The 25,783-nt window shown below is 36.3% G+C and overlaps 1 protein-coding gene across 1 annotated transcript in view; it reads left to right on the top strand.

Moving 5' to 3' along the window:
• The window catches only part of TRHDE (thyrotropin releasing hormone degrading enzyme), a 363,319-nt gene that overhangs the window by 239,792 nt on the left and 97,744 nt on the right, over positions 1–25,783 (top strand). Inside the window, exons 7-8 of the mRNA XM_040990020.1 lie at positions 6,943–7,008; positions 25,169–25,234. Coding sequence (XP_040845954.1) covers positions 6,943–7,008; positions 25,169–25,234 — 132 coding nt within the window. The remainder of the gene's footprint in view (positions 1–6,942; positions 7,009–25,168; positions 25,235–25,783) is intronic.

Raw genomic sequence — 25,783 nt, 5'->3', positions numbered from 1 at the left:
TTTCATTCATAAGACAGAGAGTGGCAGACAGCAGGGTATACACACACTCAGAGAGAGCACATCATGGTACCGGCCATACACACACACACACTACAGAGCTAGATCAGTCTCAAATCAGGAGCCAGCATCTTTTCCACATAGATTTCCTACTAAAGTGGCAGGGACACAAATACTGGAAACATTGCCTGCTATCTCCTAGGATGTGTATGACCATGAAACTGGATTGGAAATGGTGATAGAACTGGATCTCAAACATTCCAATACAGAATCCCAGGTCACCCAATCAGTAGTTCAACTTGCTGTGCCTTATTTGTCTTCCTTTTATTTTTTCAACCATTTCTTTGTTTCATATTTTGTTAATTTTAACTCACGTTTTGTCCTTCCATGTATGATCATGTCAGTGTATGGTGATTTGGCTTTAATTGCTCGGCTTGGATGCTTTCATCTAGATGCTGTTTTCTGCCTCAAGAGAGTTCCTTGTGTTTTTTTTTCCAGCTGAAATGTGTAACTATTTCAAATACTGTTTTTTAATATGTTGAATACGAACTGATGTTTGAATGCCATTGTCTGAGAGTACTGAAAACATGTTATGGCCCCAGTAAAGGGGTCAAATGAGTTTCATGACTGGAAGATTTCAGCTACAATCTTATGATCTAAATTGTTGATTGGAAACTCGATAGTAGGTTGTATACACCTTTTCTGGTGAGGATCACCTTTCTGCTATAATGGAGAAGTTAGGACTTCTATGATAGTCGGTGCTGCAACAGTAAGAGTACACACACACACACACACACACACACACACACACACACACGCAAGCCAGTACCCTGCTGTTTTAATTAATATAGCTTGGGAATATGCTCTGGAGTCAGGCATTGTGATGTCTGCAGCTTGATATTACTTTTTCAGAGTCAGTTTATTCTAGGTCCTTTATGATTCCATGTGAATTTTGGGATTCTTTTTTCTAATTTTGTAAAGAATGTCATTGGTATTTAATAGGGATTGCATTAAAACTTAGTGTTTTAAGTAATTCAAATATTTTATTTATTCATTTGAAAGGCAGTTGAAGAGGGAGAGAAGGAGAGAGAAAGAGAGATTGTCTATTAGCTGATTTACTCCCCAGATGATCATAACAGCCAGAGCTCGACCATTTACAAGGTAGGAGACAGGAACTTCTTCTGGATCTCCCACATGGGTGCAGGGGCTCAAGGACTTAGGTCAATTTCTGCTGCTTTCCCATGTGTATTTTTGGGGAGCTGTGTTGGAAGTTGAGCATCTGGGACTCAAGCCTGCACCTATATGGGATGCTCCCTGGCCATATGTTATGCTGGTACTAGTGTCAACAACATTAGCCATAGCATTATTCATATTCATATTCATATTCATATATTGCCAATATTCATATTCACTGTGCCATAACACTGGCTCCTGAGAGTAAGCCTTCCAGCCTGTGACCAAGGGACATCTTTCTGCCTTTTTGTTTCTTTGATGATTTCTTTCATTCTTTTCACTGTAGACACCTTTTACTTCCTTATTTAAATTTATTTATAAATGTTTATGTTTTTGCAGATATTACAAATTTGATGTCTTTAATTTTGAATACAAAGTATAAAACATGGTGATGATGAAAATAATGACAATAATCACATAACTTTTCTTATGTCTGCTATATACCTGATGCTAACCCAAGTGCTTTATGAGTAATTCAGATGAAACCATAGAAATGTTTAGGTTGATTGTCAATGGTGCTAGTGCAGTCATAGTGGGATACCCCAATATTATAGGAACTTAAATCATCCAGTATGCCTAATTAGGTGACACAGCTAGTCTCAGCAGACATAATGGTTCTGAAGTAATGAATTATTGAAGGCCATTTTACATGCCAGAAATGTTTGTGGTAACAGGTCCATAGTGGTGAGTCTGACAGAATACAGTCACATTTTGGAGCTTCTCTTTTGTTCTGTGTAGTAAATGTTCTTAACTTCTGTGCTTTGTACTTTGAAACTATTATTTTTCTTCAACTTTTTATTTCAGTCCTGTGTTACAGAAGATTGCCTTTTTCTTTGAAGACTAATCTAAATTATCTTCTTGTCTCGCCCTCCTGGAATCTCGCACCACCAATGCCATATGATCAGTCAGTGTCTCTACCTGGTCATCTTTACTTCGCAGTTTCCGCTTCTGTTATACACTTAAAAAGAATAGTAGCGAATCACTTCATATGAACAAGTCCCCAGCTTTCTCTTTACCTCCTGACATTTTAGTTTTCAGTTTGGCTTTGGTACTCCCAAGTAAACTTAAAGAAACCTCTCTTAAATGTCACCTGCTCATGCCAGTTTTGTGACACAGTGGGTTGTGCTGCTGCTTATACTCTGGCATGCCGTATTGGGTTGCCAGTTCCAATCATGGCTGTTCTGCTTTGAGTCCAGCTTCTTATAAATGCACCCAAGAAATTAGTGGATGATGACCTAAGGACTTGAATTCCTGCCAGTCATGTGAAAAATCAGGATGGGGTTTTTGTTAGCTCATCCCAGACTTAGCTGTTACCATCATTCGGGGAGTAAGTAAGCTCATGGAATTTCTCTCTGTGTATGTCTCTCTTGTGTATGTCCCTCTCTCCATTGCTCCAAAGATAAATGTTTGGAGGGGCTAGTGCCATGGTGTAGCAGGCTAAACCTCTACCTATGGTGCTGGCATTCCATATGGGTGCTGGATGCTCCACTTCAGTCCACATGCCCACTAATGGGCTGGGAAAGCAACAGAAGATGGCTCAGATCTTTGGGCTTCTGAACACACATGGGAGACCTGGAAGAAACTCCTGTCTCCAGACTTCTGATCAGTCCAGTCCAGCCATTGCAGTCATTTGGGAAGTGAACCATAGGGTAGAAAAAAATCTGTCCTTGCTCTCTATAGCTCTGCCTTTCTGATAAAAATGTGATATTTTTCAAATGATTAATTTTAATTTTATATGTCATGCTTCTGTTTAATTTTTATTTTTTCATTGATTTTTCTTAACATACTGAGTGTTCTGAACACTCAAGTTCAGATCATATTCTATCTGTAGAAAGATTAGAAGATTTCTTTTTCTGTTCACTAAACCCTAAGCACTTTTTTCTTGGTGGTCTCATACTCTTCAAAGCTCGATTTGTGTACTCAACCATAACCTCACACAGAATTGTCATTTCTACTGCTGATCCTCAAATTTTCTGTTTGTCAAACCCAGCCCTTTGTAAACCAGTTGTTATTTACCTAACCAACACTTTCCTTTAAATCCTATATATCTGCTATTGTCATCTTCAGCTTACCTGGGCCTTAATATTCAAATTTGTATGTATTCTATTCCTGAAATGCATTCATGAGCCTTATTCTCTTTGCCATCATTTATTTCCGTTTGTTTTGTTTTCTCTGGAGTAACATAGTTAGGTTGTAACTTTTGCAAATTCTTGAGCTTTAGTACTCAAAATGCTCTAAAGACTGTCCGCATCTTATTTTCTATCTAATCTCCTGTCTGTTGGCTTTATGCACTGAGTCCTTCTGCATCATTTTCCCTGTATCTATTCCTCAGTTTCACACCTGCTTGACTCTGTTAAGCTCTTTCCTGATGTATCACACAGATGCTGTCTGATTGTCATTGCTGATGGGACCCACCCAAACTTCAGCATCCAACATAAATGTCCCCCTTTTAGATCCCTCTTGTCTGCTAAGAAAACCTCTTCTGCTTGTAGAATGAAGTCAGCTATTTCTTATTAATCTTAGATTGCATGGAATCTCTTCTCATTTATGAGATTTTAAGGTCCCTGAGTACAGATTTGTGGCATTCCTGTTTATATTATACAAGATGCTAAACATAAAAGCACACTCAATAAGCCTATGTTAAAAAATACAATGATTGCTAAGTGATTATTTAAAAGTGATTACTTATCAGTGAGTACCCAGATGATGTAATAAACTAGGTGTCTTGGCTGAAATAGCTAGTCTACAAAAATACAAAGTAGGGTCCTGGCATGGTAGCGTCATGGCTATAAGTCCTTGCCTTGTATGCACCCGGATCCCATACAGTTGCTGATTCCTATCCTCAACTTTGTGGCCTGGGAAAGCAGTTGAGGACAGCCAAAGCTTTGGGACCCTGCACCTGCATGGGAGACTTGGAAGAAGTTCCAGGTTCCTGGCTTCAGCTTGACACAGCTCCAGTTGTTGTGAGTAGTGAACCAGTGGATGGAAGATCTGTCTCTCTGTCTCTCCTTTTCTCTGTAAATCTGACTTTGCAATAAAATTAAATAAAATCATTGAAAAAAAAGCACAAAGTCATTGCTATATGTGAAGATAATCCACCCAAAAAGACATGATTCATGTGTTGTATTATTACACCATGAGCCAGTCATGGGGAAAGGGCAACATCAAATCCTGAGAAGCAGTTTTTTTTCTGGAGTTTACTATTTAAACCCTAACACTGATAGGCATTCAAGTGATTAAACTTTTAGGTGAGGATTTATATGAAAATATATTTCAAATGTAAAAATTCCTAAATGATGAGTGTTAGTAAGTTTGCTTTTGTGCTGTATTTGTAAATGTTAAAAGTTCATTACTCTAGAATCTAGAATCTTACATTAACAAACACATTGATTTTTTTTCTTCGAGTTTCAAAAACCTCACAGGAATAGTGTATTTATTAAATGTAGAGTGATTCAGGCTGCCTTATTATCTAGGTTTGTTTGATTGAGTCTAGAATTTTAAGTGACAATTATGTATATGGTATGATATTGTAAACAAGGTTTGCTTTCTGAACACATGTTTTAGGTGTGTGATAAAGGACGGTTTACTGTTTTCCTTTTGTTAAAGAGTGTTTATAATGAGTTATGCCTAAATGAAAGTTGTGATCTTCGTTATAATCCATACATAGCAGATACTTAGTATATGTTGGTTTAATGGTGACAGGTGGAGGGCCCATCTGTCTGAAGTTCTATAAAATAGGGAAATATTAAATTTAGCTTTGGAAAGAAAAGCTAGTTAAACAGGAGAATGTAAGCTACTCAAGAGAATGTTAAAATGCTGATGTGGGCATGAAAGGTATGACTTCTAAAGAAATTGAAATGTGCAGTATAAGAAAGGAGTTAAGTAATAATACATTACTATTTGTTTCTGCATTTTATCTCTTGTGAGTACCCTTCTCTAGCTTAACTCACAGCCAACTATGAGTAGATAGGATTCTGTCTGTCATTAGCATCTGCTAAACTGATAGTTTTATTGCTGACAGGAGACCAAGTTATCGTTACTATAAGGGAACAGGCATTCTGTTCAGCAGGAGGTTTGGAGCTGACTGCTTGAGATTCTGAGTCCCACTTCCTGGAAGCATAGGTTAGTTTTGTTGAAGAACTGACAGTTTCAACCCTCAGGGTGGGTAAATTAGATTGGAAGGTGTGTGAGAAGAACTTGTCAAGGAAATTGAAAAAGCAGAGCGAATAGATCCTGGGGGGAATTTTAATCTGATCCCCGGACTGAATCATAAGTGCTTATGTTTTATGGACCCATACAAGTGTATGGAAGATAAAGCAGAAGAAGCAAAATAAAGAACAAAGGGCAGAAAGTGTAGAATGGAGAATATCGCAAAAGGCGTGAAACAGTATGCTTTTCTGGCTCATCATTTGTTGACATGAGAATAGAATGTTGATTTGGAGAGCATTTTTAGCAGCAGTTAACATTCTGAGATGTTGCTCTAATGGTGATTAATTTGTGCAGCCAGAGTAGCAGTGGTAGTACTGCATTAAAGTCTAGAAACAGTCTAAGCATCACACTACAGGAATTTACTACTGTGTTTCTGGACTGACTGTAGCAGTCCAGTCCCAAGATGAATGAATCCATGTGAGAGTCTTACAATACTCCTGTAAAAGAGGCCCTTTCGTAGGAGAGACTTCTTTGAAATAATTATGGGAATTTGTCTCCTCACCAAAAGTGAGCTATCATTTACATTTAAACATTGGCCGCTTATAATCCACTGCACATGGTTAAAAAATGTAATGTGTATAAGACATAAAGGCTCAGCTTATTTTTACATTTTACATACATTTGGAATCACTGAGGCTTAACCATCATTCCTTGGAATATTAGGTGTTAAATTCATGCCTGTCTTTCTACACTGGCATTGGTCTACTACATTATAATGAGTTCTCAAGGTGAGACTTGCTTTGTGCTTTTGCTCTAAGTATTGATCACATATGTTTTACATGTAAATACAGATAACAGTAATTCACCATTTTGAAGCTGTGCTAATATTTAACATTCCTGTAGTGTTTAACTATTTTTCTGACCCAGCTTAAACTGCTTTGCTTGTTTATTTATTTATATTCATTTAAGCTTCAGAACAACTGCATCGAACAGGACTATTATTTTCTATACGTTACAAAGGAGGAGTAAGAACTAGAGATTTAAATGATTTTTCTGAGTGAATGACTGAGCCAATATTTTAGCCCAAGCAGTCTGACTTCTTGGTATTCTTACCTTTCCACACTTAGAAATAAACTGTCTTTGATTGAATAACGGTAGAACTATCTGTGCTACTGCAAAGGTGTCTTTTAACGTGATTTTTTTAATTGACGTGTATAGTATTTTTTTCATTTGAAAGGTTTGTAAGTGAAAGTATAATATTTTGACAACTTTGTCACATACAGTGGTAAATAAAATGTTGATCACTTCCTAAGTAAGTCGTATTAAGGCCTGAGATATTGTTTCCAGGACAGCATAATTTGGCAGTTGTAGGTGTTACTTGACAAAGCCTTTAGACCTGTGAAGGAAACAATATAGTTGTTTTCACCAACTGATATATTCTAAAGTATTTTGCATACAGCACAGCATAAATGAAGCAGACTATGTTTGGTTAATACAAGGTAATTTTAAACTCAGTGTATTTGGTTGAAATTCTTTTGCTTTTATTTATTTTTTTCCCTGCAGGGTGCTGCTTTAATTAGAATGCTGGCGAATTTTATGGGCCATTCAGTTTTTCAGCGGGGTTTGCAAGTAAGTAAAATGTACTTTTTCCCTTTTTCTTCTTTTCTTGTCAGTGTTTTAACCTTACTCATGGTTTAAAAATCATTAATACCAGATTGTTTAATTTGATGGAAAACTTGAAGATGTGTAGGGTAAGCAATATCTTTTTGTATGAGAAATCATAGTTATATGTTGGAAATATACTTACAAAACTTGAGCTGTTACTCAATTTAGAATCTGCTTGCTTTGCATTTTTGTTGAAGTGACAATCAAGGTTGTCACAGCCAAATAATCTAGATAAGACTTTCAGAAAGACTACTGTGCTGTTATTCCATTTAAAAGTTTTTGCTAACATCAAATTGTGTTAGGCTTCGCAGAATTAGGTATTTGAGAATATCTTAAGGCTACTTCAGTGTTTTTACTGTTTATGTTGCTGCTTTTCAAATGACATGTGAGTGTTACAAAGACATCCAGATATACTTTAAGTTACAAAATGTATGTTTTTGAAAAGGGGAGTAAAAGAAACAATTTATCATCCTTGTTATGGAATATGAAGTATGGATATAAGAATGGCTTCTTAGATAAGGAAAACTTTAAAACTCTTTAAATAGACACAAAAATAGAAGAATAAACTTTTATTTCACGGAATCTGCTGAAGTAAATCATGCTCCTAGTAGATGTGATTGATGAATTATTTATGATGCATTCTGCTACTTAGAAGTGTCCTTTAAAGTAAATTGATGTTCACCTGAAATACAATTATGCTAAGACAGAGAGAGCAATCAATCTTATCTGCTCTTAGTAAGCTTTTCATTTTGAAATTTAAATAAACTACATCTGGGATCAGGTCCTATTTCAGTAGTATAATTCTATCTTTACCTAAAATAAACTGATAGATAAAACAAAGCAGGAGTTAAAAATGTTATGATAAAGTATAGATACTTAATGCAACAAAGAAAAACGGATAAATGTCTTCAAGAATAATTTTCCGTGAAAAATATTTTTATAGATTTGTTTCAGCAGGGGTTGGAATTTCCTTTAATCAGCTGTTTCCATTAGGGACACCTTCTGAATAACTGAATCCATTGAGCATATTTGCTAAAGGCTCTGTTCTGATCACATAGTTGGGATTTTTTTTTCTTTCTTAAGAAATACTCTGTGAATATAAAATATCCAGAGGAAAGGCCTGCCTTATACCCACTCCTTTGTTTTTCCCATTGAAATTGTAACATGACAAAATCAGAAAGTGTCTAAGCTTTCATAAGGGCAACAAAAATTAAATTTCAGTTTCTGGTAGTATGCTGAAGTGAAATCATTTTCCATATACATTTTTGCATTGTTTTTTATCATCTAGTGTTTTCATTTGCTCAGCAAATGGAATGCATTTGGTTAACATTACTTGGAAATTATTATTTTTACAACATTTTTCTTTATCTACTCATGGTTTCTGTGGTATGCTAAATTATCCATAGTTATCCATCTTTAATGCATCCTTTTCTATGGACCCAATTTGTTGGATTTCATTTGAAACCTTACATCCTCTGATTCTCTTCATTTTAAGCATTTATTTAAACCTTACATTCATGGGTGCCTTTGTGCTCGGGCAGTTGATTTGCTTAATTTTCAATGGAGGGACTCTGTTTGTCAACATTGCATTTTATTTGCCTTGTGACATCTCATTGATCAGATAGATCTGTATCCTTCAGTACTGGGCTCACAGCTTTATTTATACTCATCACTCAACCTGATTTAGTGTATCATCAGCAGTTTGGATTAGTTTACAGTAGATTCCTATGTCTTAGTGATAAATTATCATCTCTTGTGCATGAAGATCTATGGGTTGCATTCTGGACATGACCTCCTGAACAGATACTTCATGTCATGATGTGGAGTGGCCACAGAGTGGATGTTAATATGCTTTCCATCTGCAAGGCTCTGGAGAGTCTTGGTTTACAAGTTGTTGAAAGAGCTAATGTAGGCTTTCGGCCCTTACCTCTTTTGGAAAATCTATTGTTTTACATTAAGCATGGATATTTTTGTGTTGACAAATGGAAGTTGATTATTTACAGTCAGTCTCAAGGTGAGAATTACAGGTAAAGGCAATGCCAAATTATGAACATTGTGTTTTGAATCTGCCTTTTCCTTTTGTCCCATTTGTCTTTGTTCCCTTTCTTTTTCACTTTTTTCTGGCACTCAAACCTTAGCTCTCTTGATAGACACAGGCCTAGTGTGCCATGATGGTTATTTTTCCTTGCCTTATTATCTACCTAATATTTGTGTTATCCTTCAATTTTATGCAATGTTTGTGACTGACTCAACCTCTTTTGAGAAGAACAACAACATTTTATACAAATAGGTACATATGTTGTATGAAAAGTGGTGGATTTCTAGGTCCTTTTTTATATTCTTGAACAGACAAGCTATCTGTATAGATTCAATAACTTCTATCATTTATAATATTTTGGATGAATAAATACATATATCTTATACATTTTAACTTAGGCATACACTCAGAAGGCTATTTCTACTAGTGTTACGACTCATTGGATTAGTTGTAAGAGAGTCTAGAGAACCATCCTCATTTTGAAGAATCAACTTTCCTAACTCTATTATTATTGATACATCTTTGCCCAATTTGCCTTATTGACTTTCTTTGATACTTAATTGCTTTACTCTCCTTGTTTTTACATAATTACAAGATATGTTTTATATGTAAATACAATATGCATAAATAAAATAGGTCCTTGATAAGTGCCAATAATTTCACTTCTGTCTCAGTGTTTGAATTGAAAAGTAAACCTTCGTGGAATCAAGCTTGAAGCCTTCTGGTTTGGATCATATGTGTCACTCCTAAATAATGTGTTTTAAAACAGAAGTTTTTATTTTTTAATGACTATTTGCTTTTATTTGAAAGTCAACTGGAGAGAGGAAAGGCGGAGGGAGTGAGAGCGAGCTTTTCTGTCTGCTTGTTCACTCCCCAAATGGCTACCACTGTCAAGACTGGACTAGACAGAAGCCAGGATCCAGGAGCTTCCTCCAGGTTTCCTGTGTGGGTAAAGAGCCCATGGAGTTGGACCATCATATGCTGCTTTCCCAGGCCATAAGCAGAGAGGAGGATTGAAAGTGGAGCAGCAGGGGATTGAATTGGTGTCCATAGGGGATGCTGGCATCCTAGGCACCAGCCCTGTGAAGTGTTTATATTTTTTCAAAGCTTGTTTATCTATTGCACTTTATAACCGTTTCCAAACTATTAGCAGATATATTTAGGGAAACTTGAATCACTGGAATAAATCATGAGCACGGAATCGTATTTTCAGTTCTAATCAGGGGTGAACATTCTACAAGTCACTGAATTTTTCTTAATTTTTGATCTTCTAGTTATAAAATGCAAGAAATGGACCAACTATTTAAATTTCTTTCCATCTAAGATTTATTTATTATAGTTTTCTGATTAGGTAATTTGCGATTTATATCTTTGAGATAACTTTCCGAAATAAATAGAACAATTTGTGAACTAAATTGCAAGAGTAATCCCCTGTTCTTAAGTTTTCACTTAATGATAATATTAAATCTGCACAGCTATCATTGTATAGAGTATTATAACTGTAGTTCTTATTTCCCTACTGTTTCCCAACCAGTAGCTTAAATGTTTACATGAAAGACCTAATAAGACCATGAGACTTATTTGAGTTTTGTCTTATTGTTCATAGTGTGAAAAAATAATGTAGCTGTGACATATTTTGATCCTAAGCCTGTAAGGGGAACAAGACCTAGGGTATCTGATTCCATGTCTGTACATTCAGCAGAGAAAGTAAAGTACCAAGGCTGGTGTGTGGTTTTGGTTGTCTTTTGTGATTTCTCCAGTCTAGTGAGAAATAGATCATCCTTCACAAAGGCTTTAATTCTCTGTCCTACCAGATTGTCATTGAAAAAAAATTCATTTTCTCAAAATTGATTCTTTAGTTTAGAAGACTACAGATGATAATTTAAGAATTGTTTGATTCTGAAAACCATGAATTACTCTGGTTGCATTGCCCACTATCACTCTCATTTCTCCTTTTAAATTAATCAAAACCAGACAGGTCTTTGTAGATAATCATCTTTAGGAAGTCTGAACCCACTTCTGATATGTAAAGCAGTCAAAATAATTGAAACTATTCTGGGCATTTCAAGCAGAAAGAGAATTTATGTTTGCAAATAAGAATTTTGTAATTTTATTGAGATGGCTGTGGGAGTAAATATCAGCAAATCCACAGTGAGCCTTCAGAAAGTCAAGAAATTTGGATAACAGAATAAACATGTGACCATTTTTGTGGCCAAGCTGCCTACAGTTCACCTGGAATCCACTGACATTGCCTTGCCTCTGTCCCTGACCAAGCTGCATGTCTGCTTTATGCTACCTGAACTATAAAGGACCCACCTTTTTAAGTATCTTCCTCTTCTGTCATGTATCCTTTTAATGCAATGGAACTTGAATTTGGCTCTTAGTAACAATGAGTTCTAAGAAATGCATAGTCCCGACTTCCACTCAAATAGTGCATAAGAGTTGAGGGAGTGGAGACAGTGCCATGGCATAATAGGCTATGCCTCTGTTTATGGCACCAGTATCAGATACAGGCTCTGCTTCAAGTCCCAGCTACCCTTTTTCCAGTTTAACTCCCTGCTTATGGCCTGAGAACAGAGGATAGCTCGAGTCCTTGAACCCCACCACCTAAGTTAGAGACTGGATGCAACTCCTGGCTGCAGATTGGCTCAGCTCTAGCCACTGTGACCATTTTGGAATAATGAATAAGCAGATGGAAGATCTCTTTCTTCCATTCTTTCCCTCTCTTCCATCTTCCCTCCCTCCTTCCCTCCTTCCCTCCCTCCCTTCCTCCCTCCCTCTCTCCCTTCCTTCCTTCCTTCCTGCCTGCCTGCCTGCCTGCCTGCCTGCCTTTTATTCTCTTCTCTTCTCTGTCTCTCTCTCTGTAACCCTCCCTTTCAAATACAAAATAAAATACATTCATTAAAAATAATTTGAGGATAATTCATAACATCACCATGTAAAGATTTTAAATATTCTTTTATCTTCTTGATAGTTGTAGTAAGACTATGTGATAGCTCTCTATCTGGAGCAGTGCTTCTGATGATTCCAACATATATCTATTGTAAGGATATATGATGACAGAAGTCATAAAACTAAAACCAATAATGAACATGTTCAATTCACTTCATAATTACAGTCCTTCGCTTGCAAAACATCTCCCCATGTCCTTTTGGAGTGTGGTCACTATGTCATGATGACTTGGTACTAGTAATATGTCTGAAATATTTTTATCTGTAAGTTATTTCCATTTTAATATAATGAGGCAGAAAAAGGCCGAATGTTACAAATGAGAATGTTTTAGCTTTGGATGAATAAAAAAAAAAAGTCAAGCATTTCATTGAATAACCAGAACTGTGTGTGACTCATTCTACTTCCCAGGTGTACCAATCCTCCTGGGATATAGTAAGTACAGGAGAAGCAGCAGGTTCACTAAATTCTTTTGATTTAAGACCAACTTAACATGAAACATCTGGAAAGTAAGCTTATGCATTTTGCCAGGCTAGGATTTTCTCCTAGCAGTGATTCCAGTGAGTAATGACTAAGAAAACACCTGCATTATACATTACCTATCGGGACCTAAACAGAGTCAGTAAAGAAAGACAATTGGCATGCATGCAGTTCTCCAAATTCTGTATCACGTTATATGTCCAGGCAAAGCTACAAAGATTACTTGGGTGCTCCACTCTATTTTAGATTTGTACTGTATGAATGTGATTTCCTCATTGATAAGCTATAAGTAAAGTCCTCAGTGGTGGGATACTGGACTGAAATTCATGAAATGTAATCTCATTTCTATTTTTCCATTTGGGCAAACCTCAGTACCCAGTGTTGTTGTATTTCCTTTGTATGTGGTTCCTGAAATTTACATATATTGCAATTCTCCCCTTATTTTTTCTGCCCTTTTGAAAATTCTTGCTGATTTTTCATATCCTTCTAAAATTACTACTTGTTCCTTTAAAAAAATAAAGCTTTTTTCCCTAAGTTTCTCCTTCTATAAACTGTCAGCCTCAGAATCATCTGGTACTTCTAGCATATTTCATTTGCTAGAATTCCTATTAAGTGTGTATACATTAATTTTCACCTATATGTAATAGTGCCTATGATAAACATGCGATAATGATGTACATGTTAAAAAGAAATCAGAATTCACATGTTTTATCATCTTTTTCTGATTTAGATTACATACATATAGTTCAAATCCTGATTCAACATAAATATTAGATTTTTAATTTTAAATTCAGTAATCTAGGTAATAATGCTTTTGTATAGTTTTTTTGGCGGGAGGCTGACTTGGTACTTCCTGATTTAATTTATTTCTTTTAATATCCCTAATTACATCTTTCTTTTTTTTCCTAATTTTTCTGGAAATAAAAATAAAGTTGTGGTTATAAATTTTTATATAATGTTGATTGGCTCAATAATTATTAAAAATTAATTGGTACATCATATTATTGCTTTTTATTTTCAAACAAAAGAATGTTGTTTTAATGATTTGAGCCCAGCAGCACCATTCTTCCTGTTGTTTTGAGTAAACACCCAGGGAGTTGTGTTTGTGAAGGAAGATCATTGTTGAGCATAATATGAACTCAAACTGAAACCCCTGCCAGAAAGTGAGTTACCCTCTTGCTCAAGCAGTGAAGATAATTCAACATCGTCTAAAATATGGTTGAACACAGAAAGATTTCTCTTGATTGTTATTTAACTGCTCTTTTTGCATAAGGTAACTTGCAACATGATGTTTGGCTCCAATTATCAGGGTGGAAATTGCTTATGCAAATCAATGTAAGGCAATGAGGTGTGGATAAAAAGCAAAAAGGAAATATCATTATTATTGGTTTGTGCTCATAAAATTCTGATAGCCTGAAGGTAATGACAGGCACAGACCCGTAGGGTTTATTAGGAGCAACAACATACTCAATAACCTGTGTTCCAATGAGGTGTTACATGTTAACACGTGTATGCAGGAGTTTTATTTGAAAGCCACAGGCTTATGTTTGTGGGAGAGCATTTGCTCCCTTGCATGGGGATTTCTAGATGAATGAAGATCCAGCAAAGAGTAAAGGAGCAGAGACAATGTGTCAAAGATAACTTCCTTTCTGAAAGGGTGGTACTGTGTTTTTATCCAGGTAGTGGCTGAATCATGCTGTCTGAAATGATTGACCATCCACAGTTCACTCAAATACCTCCGTTTTTCACCTACGATACTATGTGGTTTTAGATATGGGATAGGTATAAAGATTAACACTTGGTAATAATTGATTCTTATTACTTAATACTGTCTAACAATGTTGTCATTACTGTTTTTTAGTCTGAATTTGACCTGATTAGCCTTTAATTGATTAAAGACTTAACTACCAAGATAAAATTATTAGGTATGTTATAAAAACCAACAATTTTTTTTATCCTGTGGATTTTAGAATTCAAAATTGCAAGACACATAATTTTAAAAATTAAATAGCAGTAAGTATTCAAACTTCTGAACCACAGAAGAATCAACTTGGAGTATCAGTTTCAATTTTAATATACACCTACTTACTAAATCCCTGTTATTTTATCTCATGATTTGAATGTTGTTAATGGACTATTGTGACTACATAGTGTTAACTCAAAAGTTTTTCTTATTGTAGGCATATATCCTGCAGAGATATGCCTAGCTAAATTGGGAGCCTTATAAATCTGTGTTTGCCAGCAAAGGACCCAAGATTTGTTACACATTTTTGCTAATCTGGTTAACAATATAAAATAGTACTTCTGATCACTTTATTTAAACCTGTCTGAAGTTAATAAGCACATTTGGCTGATAGTCGCATTTACTCATATCTGTATGTTGGTGTGTGTGTAAATGCATGCTGATCAACACTGCGTGCACATGCTTAGATATATCTACCCACAAGCTGTCTCTGAATCTTTGTACACATTACTGACTGATTAGATTGCTAGTTCAGAAGTACAACAAACTTGCCTCAGAGGCATTTTTCTCTAACCTAGTTAGCTCCTGTATCAGCAGTTTTCTTTCTTTTTAAATTTACTTTCCTTCTTATTTTATTTTCTCTTTTTGGAATTATATAGTTAGCAATGTTACAATTTTGGCTGCTAGAAAAATCACTCCTAACTTGGGAATACTTTTCATTATTTCTATTTCTATAGTTGTTTGATGACTCCGTTATATAGTTTAATACTGATAATACAGAATGGTATCATAATATAGTTTTACTTTTGTGAGCATCTGTTTGGGTTTCCAACTTTTATTTAATAATACTGTAATAATTTTTCTTTTTCCTGAGTTTGTTTGTTTTGAAAGAGCTGGAGAATGGAACAGAGAGATTTCCCATCCTCTGGTTTATTCCCCAGTTGCATGCAGGTCAGCACTAGGCCAGGCCAAAATCAAGAGCTGCTTTTTCATCTCTCACGTGAGTGCCAGGGGCCCAAACATTTGGGACATCTGCTGCTTTTCCCAGGCCATTAGCAAGGAGCTCGCTTGAATTGGAAATGGATCAACTGGGATTCAAATCTGAGCCAATATGGGGTGCCAGCACCACGGAGAGTAGCTTTATCCAGCACGCCACATGCTGGTCCTATAACAACCCTTCCATGAAATGCTTTGTCGTTTCATATTATGTTTGCATGTCACTGCATGTATATTTCTAGAATACATGCCAGTTTCCTCCAAAATACCAAATCAGTATGATGCTAGAAATAATTTTGAAAGTTTTCTTTCCTTATACACTAGGCAAGGTGATTGGATATTATAAATGTTGAAAATAAATTTCTCATTAATTTAGGAAGTAAAATAATCATGTCAATTTTACATATATACTTGTTTCATAAATGAAGTTGAGATTTTTTAATGAATTTGCACTTTCTTTTCTTTATTACTATCAGTTTTACTAATTTAAATTGAATTCTTTTTCATGACTGCATAAATGTATTTTAAATAACAATAATACATAAGTTTTACACTGCAAACACTTTTCCCTGAAGTAAACAACATGTATTATTTTTAAAACTTAAATGTTTATAGAAAAGGAAACTTTATAGTAGTGCTTCAAAGCTCTGTGTTAAAATCTGTATTTGGAAGCTAGCTTTAAAAATTCAGATATTTTCAAACTGAAGGTGGCATGATATTTTTTTCATATTTAAAAAGGTCTCAGGCTTAATATAGTAGGACACTTGAGTTGTGGCAGTCCATCTTTTATGCTTTTTTAAAAAAAATTAGCTGAAAGATTATGGATGCTTTGATACTTAGCAATTATATGCAGAAACTAAGTGAATTCCAAAGGCACTTCGAGGTAGTATTCACTGAATTTGGTGATGAATTGGGTGGAAAGTGTGTGTGTGCTGAGGAAGAGAAGGGATTCTGATTCGATGACGATTCCTTGGAACGGTGAGCACATAGGACTGAATTCTGAAAGGCTGTAACGATTGGAGGTTGAGAGATGAGAAGGGTTCTGCCTAGGAGATGGAGACGGAACCACTGCAGAAGTGGGTGGAGCACCCCAGGCATGCTGTCAAGTATTGCCAAGAGGAAAGTTTATCTCAAGACTAGGGGAATGGCCAACAAGGTTTAACAGAACTGGGGAGGAGGAAGAATTTACAGGTGTTCCTTATGGACGGCTGCAGTGAAATGCGGTACAAGATGGATAAGAATGTAGAAGTGGAGACAGAAGAAAGTTTAAGCAAGGAAGGACTTTTTTGAAAGGGGCTGAGTTGTTAATGGGGAATACGGCTCAGGCAGGTTGGGATTTTGTTTTTATAAGAGAGGAATCGCTGGTTTGCCTTGACGCTAGCAGAGAAAATGAGGGAGAAGATGATTCTGACAGTGCAAGAGATCCCTGTGGGACACTGGCCAGTGAAGAGGTCAAAGACCCTCATTGTTAGCAGCAGACTGAGTACCAGTAAATTTGGTGAAATGGTACTGGGACAATGAGGAAATTCTTTTATTATGACTTCTATTTTTTTTGGTATTTTTGATGAGGTCCATAGCTGAATGAAGATGAGGAAGGTACAATCTGAGAGCTTGAGCACAGTGATTATGCATGTAGAGTAAAAATAAGTATCAGTTATATAATTTTATACTGATTCAACTGTAGACATGATGATTTGGAGTCATGGCTGTTTTGGTTTTTTTTTTTTTTTGGTGGAGTGGGCACTTTTCTAACTGCTTCATTTTTTTTTCCATTTTGTGTGCTTTCCTATCAGATGTGTGCTGTATTTTTTACATACTTGAGTCGAAGAAAGTAAGTTTTAGGAAAAGAAAAAGAAACTCACCCAGTATTACACAATGGGTAACAATCAACCTGAACTTTTACCTAATTTTTCTGAATCTATAAGCTATTTCTTTGTGAACTAAATTACAGTTTGTTCTCAAATATCATGAGCAACAGGACTGAGGGGGAAAAGATGTACATTTCTACAATCAGTGGGCATCTTGACTTAGAAGACTTTCACTGGCCAGCGTATAATTTATCTAATTTTGTGGGCTTCTAGTGCTTACAGCCCTGTATCAGGGCATTCAGAAAAGGCAATTCACAAGCTTTTCTTTTAACCAATTCAGTCACTTTATTTCTGAGAAATATTTCAGTTGAGCAGCAAAAGGGAGAGGTAGAGACATGTTAGTACCCAGAATACCTCGTAAGCTGTTACGTTGCCATTCTTTCACTGACAGGTGTAGTTGAAGTGTTCTGGAATAGAGAACAAAGCAAATTGTGATGTTGTGACTCTGGCGACGTGCTTACATATTGTGCCACTGGTGTGATCTGTAATGAGTACAGAAGAAATATTTGAAAACAACCATGGTATGATAATTGGCCGCCTCCTATAATTTCAAAAAAAAAAAAAAACAAGCAAAAATGCTTCCATGTGCTGGCAGACTGTTTTGATAGGAAATTTTCGGATTTGATGTTCTACTATATTTAGTAATTTTCTGCAAAAGTATATCCTTTTTTTTTTTACAACATTTACGTTCATTAAGTGGAGAATGGATTTTTAAACCATGTAAAGTGGTTTTCTGTTCCTAGAGAAATATTGGAATATTCATTTATTTAAATAAAACACTTCTAAAGGTAAGCTTAGAATAAACACGAATTTTACAAAATCAGAATTGGAATGGCATGCAAACAATGATAATTTACTTTTCAGCTATTGTTCTTTTATAGCTTCAAAAGCTTTCTTTTCGAAATATCGCTTTTCTTTTTTGTGTCTGGTTGCTTGCAACTGCTATGCCTTGCAAAGTGGTAATGGGTTCTATTATTCGGAGTTTCCTTCTTGGGAACCTACTAAGTTTTGATAAAGAAAGAGCAGTGTCTTTATAATTACTTATACCTTTGCATCTTTAATTCTTACCTAATAGGATAATGTGTAAATTGTACAGCTTTATTTTTTATTTAAAACTATTTTGTTCCTTTCCAGTTGATCTCATTATTCCCAGCTAGTTTTCATGTGTTAGTCAAAATACATATCTTCATCTACACGCTAGCTTTCATTGTGTTTGTTGGTCCTCTGTCACTGTTTCGGTTTCCTTGCTCTCTCTCCCAAGGTCACAGACGGCGAAAACATTCTGTGAAGCACGTGGGCCAAGCTTCAAATAGGTGTTAGAAGACTCTTCTGTGACCTGTTATGATGGGGCACCTTTAATCTGCTTTTGCTGTTGTTCAGGGATCCCTTTAAGAACTGTTTCCTCCAATAGTGCACATAGTTAGAAATATTTAAGTCCAGAGTTTGTTCTGCAGTTAAAAGTCCTCTTTTGGAAGCTTTGTTCAAAACATTTACGTGTCTTGCTTTTGTTGTTGCTTTCACTCCCTGTCCCCTTTCTATGTCACTTTCTTCATCCCATTTCAGTTTTGACCTCTTCCCGCTCTTTGCTGACTCTCTGTCTCTCTCTCTTTTTAATTTAAACACACGTCTCCCCCCAACCCAAGCCTGCTGCTCATAATAAATGAAAGTCCCGTACATTTACAAAACAACACTTGCTCGGATTTTTAAGATTTCTTTTTGGGTTTTTTTGTTTGTTTCTTTGTTTTGTTTTACTTTGAAAGGCAGATTTTTTCAGAGAGAAGAGAGGTTTTATATCCACAAATCTATAGGCTCATTCCCAAATGGCTGCAAAGGCCAGAGGTAAGCTGTTCCAAAGTTGGGAGCCAGGAGCTGCTTCTGAGTCTTCAGTGTAGGTGCAGGGTCCCAAAGAGGTAGGCCATTTTTTCCTGCTTTCCCAGACTGTAAGTGAGAGCTGGATTGGAAGTGGAGTAATTGGGACATGAACTGGTGTCTGTATAACATGATTTCTCCAAGGGTAGAAGATTAGCTTGTTGTACCACTTATGGGATTTTAAAATCTTTTCTTTAAGTAATTAAAAAAAGATTTAATTTTATTTGAAAGGCAGAGTTATAAACGTGGTGTGATGGCTCACTAGCTAAACCCTTACTTTGTAAGCACTGGAATGTTATGTGGGCACCACTTCATGTTCCAGCTGCTCCACTTCCCGTCCAACTCGCTGATTATGACAGAGAGAACAGTGGCGGGTGGCCCAAAACTTTGGTACCCTGCACCTAAGTGGGAGACCCAAAAGATCTTGGCTCCTGGCTTTGGATTAGTTTAGCTTTGGCTGTTGCGGCCATTTGGGAAGTTGAATCAATGGACAAAGGATCATTCTGCTTGTCTTTCCTCTGCATACGTCTGATCAACCTTTCCAATAAAAGTAAAATAAACCTTAAAAAAATGCAGAGTTACAGAGTGACCGAGAGACAAAGAGAGATCCTCAGTCTACTGGTTCACTCCTCAGTTGGCCTCAATGGCCTGAGTTGAGCCAATTTGAAGCCAGGAACTTCTTCTGAATCTTCTATGTGTAGAATCCCAAGGGCTTGAGCCATCTTTTGCTTTCGCAAAAAAGTGGTGCATCATTGCTGGGAAGGCAAAATATGACAACTGCTTACTATAAATTTTTTAACATACAATTATTCTTGATAGAAAGCAACAATATTTCAAACCTTTACTGCAGCCTTCCTGTCACAAAGAAAACCAATGCTTGAATTTGCCTAGTATTCAGCAGACTCTTTTCCATGTCACAGAGACTCAAGTTCAAGTCCCCTGTCTAATAGCCGAATTATGTCCATGGTCTCTATACAACTGATCACCCCTTCTTTCTTGGTAGCTGGATTCTGATTTTGTTCTGTTCCTCACACTCTCCTCAAGAGCCCTAACCTCCAAGGATGGTGTCTCCCTCTGCGTAAAACCCAAACACTGCTGCCTTTGTGTGCAGTGACTTGTGTTGTCTGAACACAGAGTATAATGTTGACAAATGGGAAAGGTGGTGAGTTGGCCATAGGATGTAAGGGGAAAGTTACCTGAATGTAGAATGAGATTTTGAGAAACAAATTCTCTCTCCTCTGAAACAATGTCTGAGTGTGACGTTTGGGATGAAGCTAAATTGTAGGTAAAGGAGTTGAGAGGATAAAAAATTCCACAGGCAAGTGACTAACTCTACCCTACGTAACTTACAATTGAAAAGAATAAATATCATGATCTTCAAAGACATTCTATGGTAGAATTTTTGTTGCTTCCAGTTATCCACATATATCCAAATCCATACAATTTTTATTGTGATTGATTTTTCTAGTATGCTGAAAATACAAGTCAAGAGGAGAGAGAAATTACCATATTATTTTCATGTAAATCTACTTAGATCACCAGTTTTTATTTTCCTTGTTTTATTCCACTGGCTTTTGTACATGAAACATGCCACTTTGTAATCCTTGGAAGGAAAGAAAAAAATGTCACGCACAATTGTTCACAATCACTTGATCATGACATTTGGGGGATCCTGACAGATGTGTGAAATCTCTGCATTGCTAGTTATTGAAACAAAAGCAAATGGTGGAAAGGATGGTAAATCATACACATGTATTGAACATCTACCTGGTGTGGGCTAGGCACAGGCATAGTGGGTAAGCACTGACCTAGTGACAGATTCTTTATTCTCTTTGAATTGATATGCTATGGGAGTGGTCAAATTAATGAATAGGTAATTATAACACTGTGTTATAAAATTAGATTTTAATATTTATTTTTACTTGAAAGAATTATAGAGATGGAGAGACAGAGAAATCTTCCATCTGCTGGCTCATGTACCAGATATCTGTACTGGCTGGAGCTAGGCCTGTCTGCAACTAGGAGCCAGACGTATTTTCCGGGTCTCCCACATGGGTGCAAGAACATAAGGTCTTGGGCCATTTTCCACTGCTTTCCCAGGCCATGCCTTTAAAAGGGAGCTGAATTGAAAGTGCAGCCTCTAGGGGCATGCTCGCATGATAGCTGGTAGATTAGCCTACTATGCCACTAATCCAGCCCTATAAATTTCTTCTATATTGTATGATGCTTCCACGAGGTATTTAATTTTGAACTGGGAAAGAGGTTGCTACAGGCATGTGCGCGCATACACACACACACACACACACACACACACACACACACACACACAAATTCCTTAAGGACAAGTTTAAGCTCAGGGTTTCTATTGAATTTAAATATACAAAGAGGAAAGAATATGTTAAGAATTACTTGTGCACAGAAGTAGGTAAGAATGAAAAAATAAGCATCGAGGAATAGAGAAAGGAGTTAAACAGAAAGAGAGTAGCAAAGTGAGCAGATCATGAGAGACATTTTAAGTTGCACTCATTTATTTGGACTATAGTCTCACATTCCAGGTGTTTTTGTGCTTATGTGACCAGAAGTTATCTGACCTCGTGGTAGAGATTAGATTTGAAAGGGAGAGAGCTAAAGGAGTGGCTCTAAAATCGGGTAAGAGACCAAAGAGTGACTGTCAGATAGGCAAAGAGAAGGGGCATTGTCAGAGCAAACTAGAACATGGATTGTCATTTGCATGTGGTGGTAAGAGAGAAAAGAGTTCTAGAAGGCTCGATTAAGGTAGATGGAAAAGTCGCTGCTGGCAAAGGATTGCAGAAGGAACCCGTACTGTGTGTTCAGTATATTTATACAGGGCTTCAGTTTAAATATTGACTCTTAGTCATCTATCCAGCCTCATTTGATTTGGAGCAAGCAGTTTTATGCAAAGGTGTAGGGTTTGTTGGTGGATCTGAGTTACAGAGGCCCAGGTTTCTGATTCATTGAATGATAATAACATCTACTTGTCGTATTCTAAGGACTGAGTGAGATTAACTACAATGAGATTTAATATGAAAAACAGCTATTTTAAATGATTGAATATTTAAATTTTGTTAATGATAATTTTCCTCTTGTTACTCTGACTCCTACCTACAGCCTGAGATGATTGAATTTTTACATGTAATGTCCACTGGTTACCCTCAAGGTACTAGGTACTCATTATTCTTCTGTCAGGGTTCTAAGTTGAAAGAAATACCTCTCAGAAAAATTACATGCAATAAAAATTTTATTATCTTTATTTACTTATTTGAAAGAGCCCAAAGGGTTTAAAAACTTAGCAAAGATCATATGGCTTTGAGTCTTAGGACTTGTATCTGAAATGAGGCAGACTCTCATAACTGTAATTTAGAGCACTATGGTATTATGCCTCCCCCTAGAAGTAAGTGTGTTGAGTATACTGCTGCTTAATATGGTTTTAACTTTTAATCAATCTACATTATTTGTTGCAGCCTCCAAGACTATCCTAGCGAGCATCCTTAATTTATTCCTTTAATTCTACTTGCTCTGAAATGTTTTGTATAGAGAACCCACAATTTCTTTAGTTAATTTTAAAACATTATATTCCACACAAACCTGGTACCAGTGGATCTTCACACCTAAATATGTGCATGGATTTCTATTTCAGGCTGTCTCTAATAATTTCATACTATTGATGTGTAGATTTTTAAGTAACTAAAGTTCTTTATGTTCAGTAACATACTAAATATTTGAATTCATCCTGCCAAGTGGTCAATGTACCATATATCTACTTCAGACACAGCAATCCTCTTCTACAAATTACATGTTAATGCTTGTGTTGTTCCATTTTTCTTCTCCATTGTTTTCTCAGCATTATGGAATGAATGAATAAATGAACGAGTAATAGAAATACTGTTTCTAGGGCCCCGCGCGGTGGCACAGTGGTTAAGGTCCTCGCCTTGCACGCCCGGGATCCCATATGGGCGCCGGTTCTATCCCACCAGCCCCGCTTCCCTTCCAGCTCCCTGCCTGTGGCCCGGGAAAGCAGTCGAGGACGGCCCAAAGCTTTGGGACCCTGCACCCATGTGGGAGACCTGGAAGAGGCTCCTGGCTTCGGATTGGCATAGCATCGGCCGTTGCGCTCACTTGGGGATCTTCCTCTCTGTCTCTCCTCTCTGTATATCTGCCTTTCCAATTAAAAAAATAATAAAAATAAATCTTTAAAAAAAAGAAATACCGTTTCTATAATATTCTTTAGGTTTGCTCATGATTTTGAAAATTTCTTCATTCAAAATACATTTTTTTTGTGTGTAAGAGAAAGTATGATAACCAAAAAAATCATTTTTTAAAGAGTTTTTACACGAAGGATTCAAATAACAGCTAACTATGAGGCTACTGGGAATACAAGAAGGCAAGCTGTCTTCCCTGAATCCTGAGGCAGGTGGCTCGGAGTTGCCTGCGCCATCAACTTTTCAGTCTACCTGAAATGCAAACTACAGTGGAGGCAACCGAGCACAACTTGTGATCAGTACTGGTCTATAGCCAACACATGGAATGAATAATTGATATTTTATGATGTGGGAGCCACTGCTTCTGTATGTTGAAACTCATATTCTTCCTTTGTTTCCCCCTTTTCAATATCGTACTGTCCGTAAACAGATCAAGTAGTAAAGAGTTCTAATTTCAATAGCATTTATTATAGAATAACTAAAATATAAATACATTTGCATATTTCCTGAGCTCCGTTGTTGTCTATTCATCTAAGTGTTCACATTCATAAAGAACAATGTAGAAAGTTAAATGTGAAATGATCTTTTTAAATTCTGGTCCCTGAGCTCATGTTGAGGAAGTCTCATGCGGCATATTAAAAGCCAAATGCGATTCAGTTTGATAGTGTTTGTCAATAACACCTGATGACGATAATGATGATGGGATGACGATTTTGTGATTGCTAAGTCAGTGTGGGCCATTGCATCCCAAGACATCTGTTTCGGTAGGAGTTGCTATTTGTTGCACTGTAAGTTGCCGAGAAAAGCTGAATCTGTCACAGGTGCTACATTATCCGAGAAGAACTGCACTCTGTGAAGAACTGGAAGGAATCAGCTCTTTCTTCTCAAGTTTCACTTCTTTGATGTAAATTAGGATCCTGTGTACTTACTACCTCTATTTCTTACAAGTAGTAGAACTTCAAGTGAAGGAGTTCGCCGTTTGTATTACATCTGTTTTCTATTTGCTGTTCCCCTTTGGAAGGACACCAGGTAACACACTGGAAGTGAGCCAAGCTGCACTTAGGACAGGGAGGACATGAAGCAGAGAATAGGGCGGCTTAGACAGTAATGGTTGAATATTAACAGTAGGGTGTACTAAGCTCAAAGTATTACAATTCGGAATTACTTTTTCTTAATAAAGGCTAATGTGTTTCGGACTCGTGGAAATTAAGCATTTGCCATATTTATAATAGATAGCCCTTGCTTTGCAAAAAGACTAGGGAATTGAAACAGATTGTGGAGAAAGTACACTTTAGACAAAGTAATCCATTGTAACATCAACATTTTATCACCTAGCTTTTTCATTTCTTTTTTTTTTCCCATAAAGAATACTTCATTTTCCAAACTTCAGAATAAAGACTTGATGGGAAAGCTTTCTCTTTCACTCACTGTGGAGATGGCTTCTTTAAAATTACCTGAGGTCGACTTGCTTAATTAGATCTTTGACTTTGGAAATCCTTAAGAAATTATTTTGACTATGAAAATCGTTTTGGGTATTAATATTGTTGGATTACTTAATTAACAAGACTATTGTAAGTGTGAGAAATGTTTTCAAATGAGAGTCTTCATCTTTTTTCGTGTCTTTCTCTTTGTATTAGTACATTTCCAAAGCATGGAAATGGTTAATTAAATTAAGAAATAAATATGCTTGCTGGTAATTGCTTCACCTTTGAATTGTAATTACAACTCTGTTTTCTTGTAGGATTATTTAACCATTCATAAGTATGGCAATGCAGCCAGAAATGATCTCTGGAACACATTGTCGGAGGTAAAGTATATGAAGCTTGTATATCAAAACCTCTACCTGAGTATTTGAATTGAGTTTGTAAGACACCTGTAACTCATGTTGAGACAGATCGTGTCTTCCCCATTTTCTCACAGTTCTTTCCTGTTTTTGACATTATATTCCACAAATAATGAAGCTTAAATTATTTAAACAGCAAATGGTCCATAATACCAATAATTATGAAATATGATTTTAATAGGTTGTAATTCATGCTAAGGAGAGGAATATTGAAATATGATAAGACATGATGTGGATACTCAATGATGCCATAATTGCTTGCTATTACAAAGTATCTCCAATTACCAATTACCAATATATAAATGAAATAATAAATAAAACTTTTATTTCTCTCTATTTATATATACATAGGGATATATATACACACATAAATATTACATGTAAATATTATGAAGCTTCTACAATGCATTAATTTCATTGATTTTGAATGTTCTCCTACTTAGCTAAGTTTTAAAGATAAAGAAGAAAATGCCGTTGTGTTCATTGTGTTAATGAATGTTTGTAAAAACTAAT

This window comes from Ochotona curzoniae, unplaced genomic scaffold (assembly GCF_017591425.1).
Source record: "Ochotona curzoniae isolate NIBS_2020 unplaced genomic scaffold, NIBS_Ocur_1.0 contig_1014, whole genome shotgun sequence".
In the NCBI taxonomy this organism is placed as follows: Eukaryota; Metazoa; Chordata; class Mammalia; order Lagomorpha; family Ochotonidae; genus Ochotona; species Ochotona curzoniae.
Note: the sequence above shows the minus strand (reverse complement) of the source record. Positions and strands in the feature narration are given on the sequence as shown.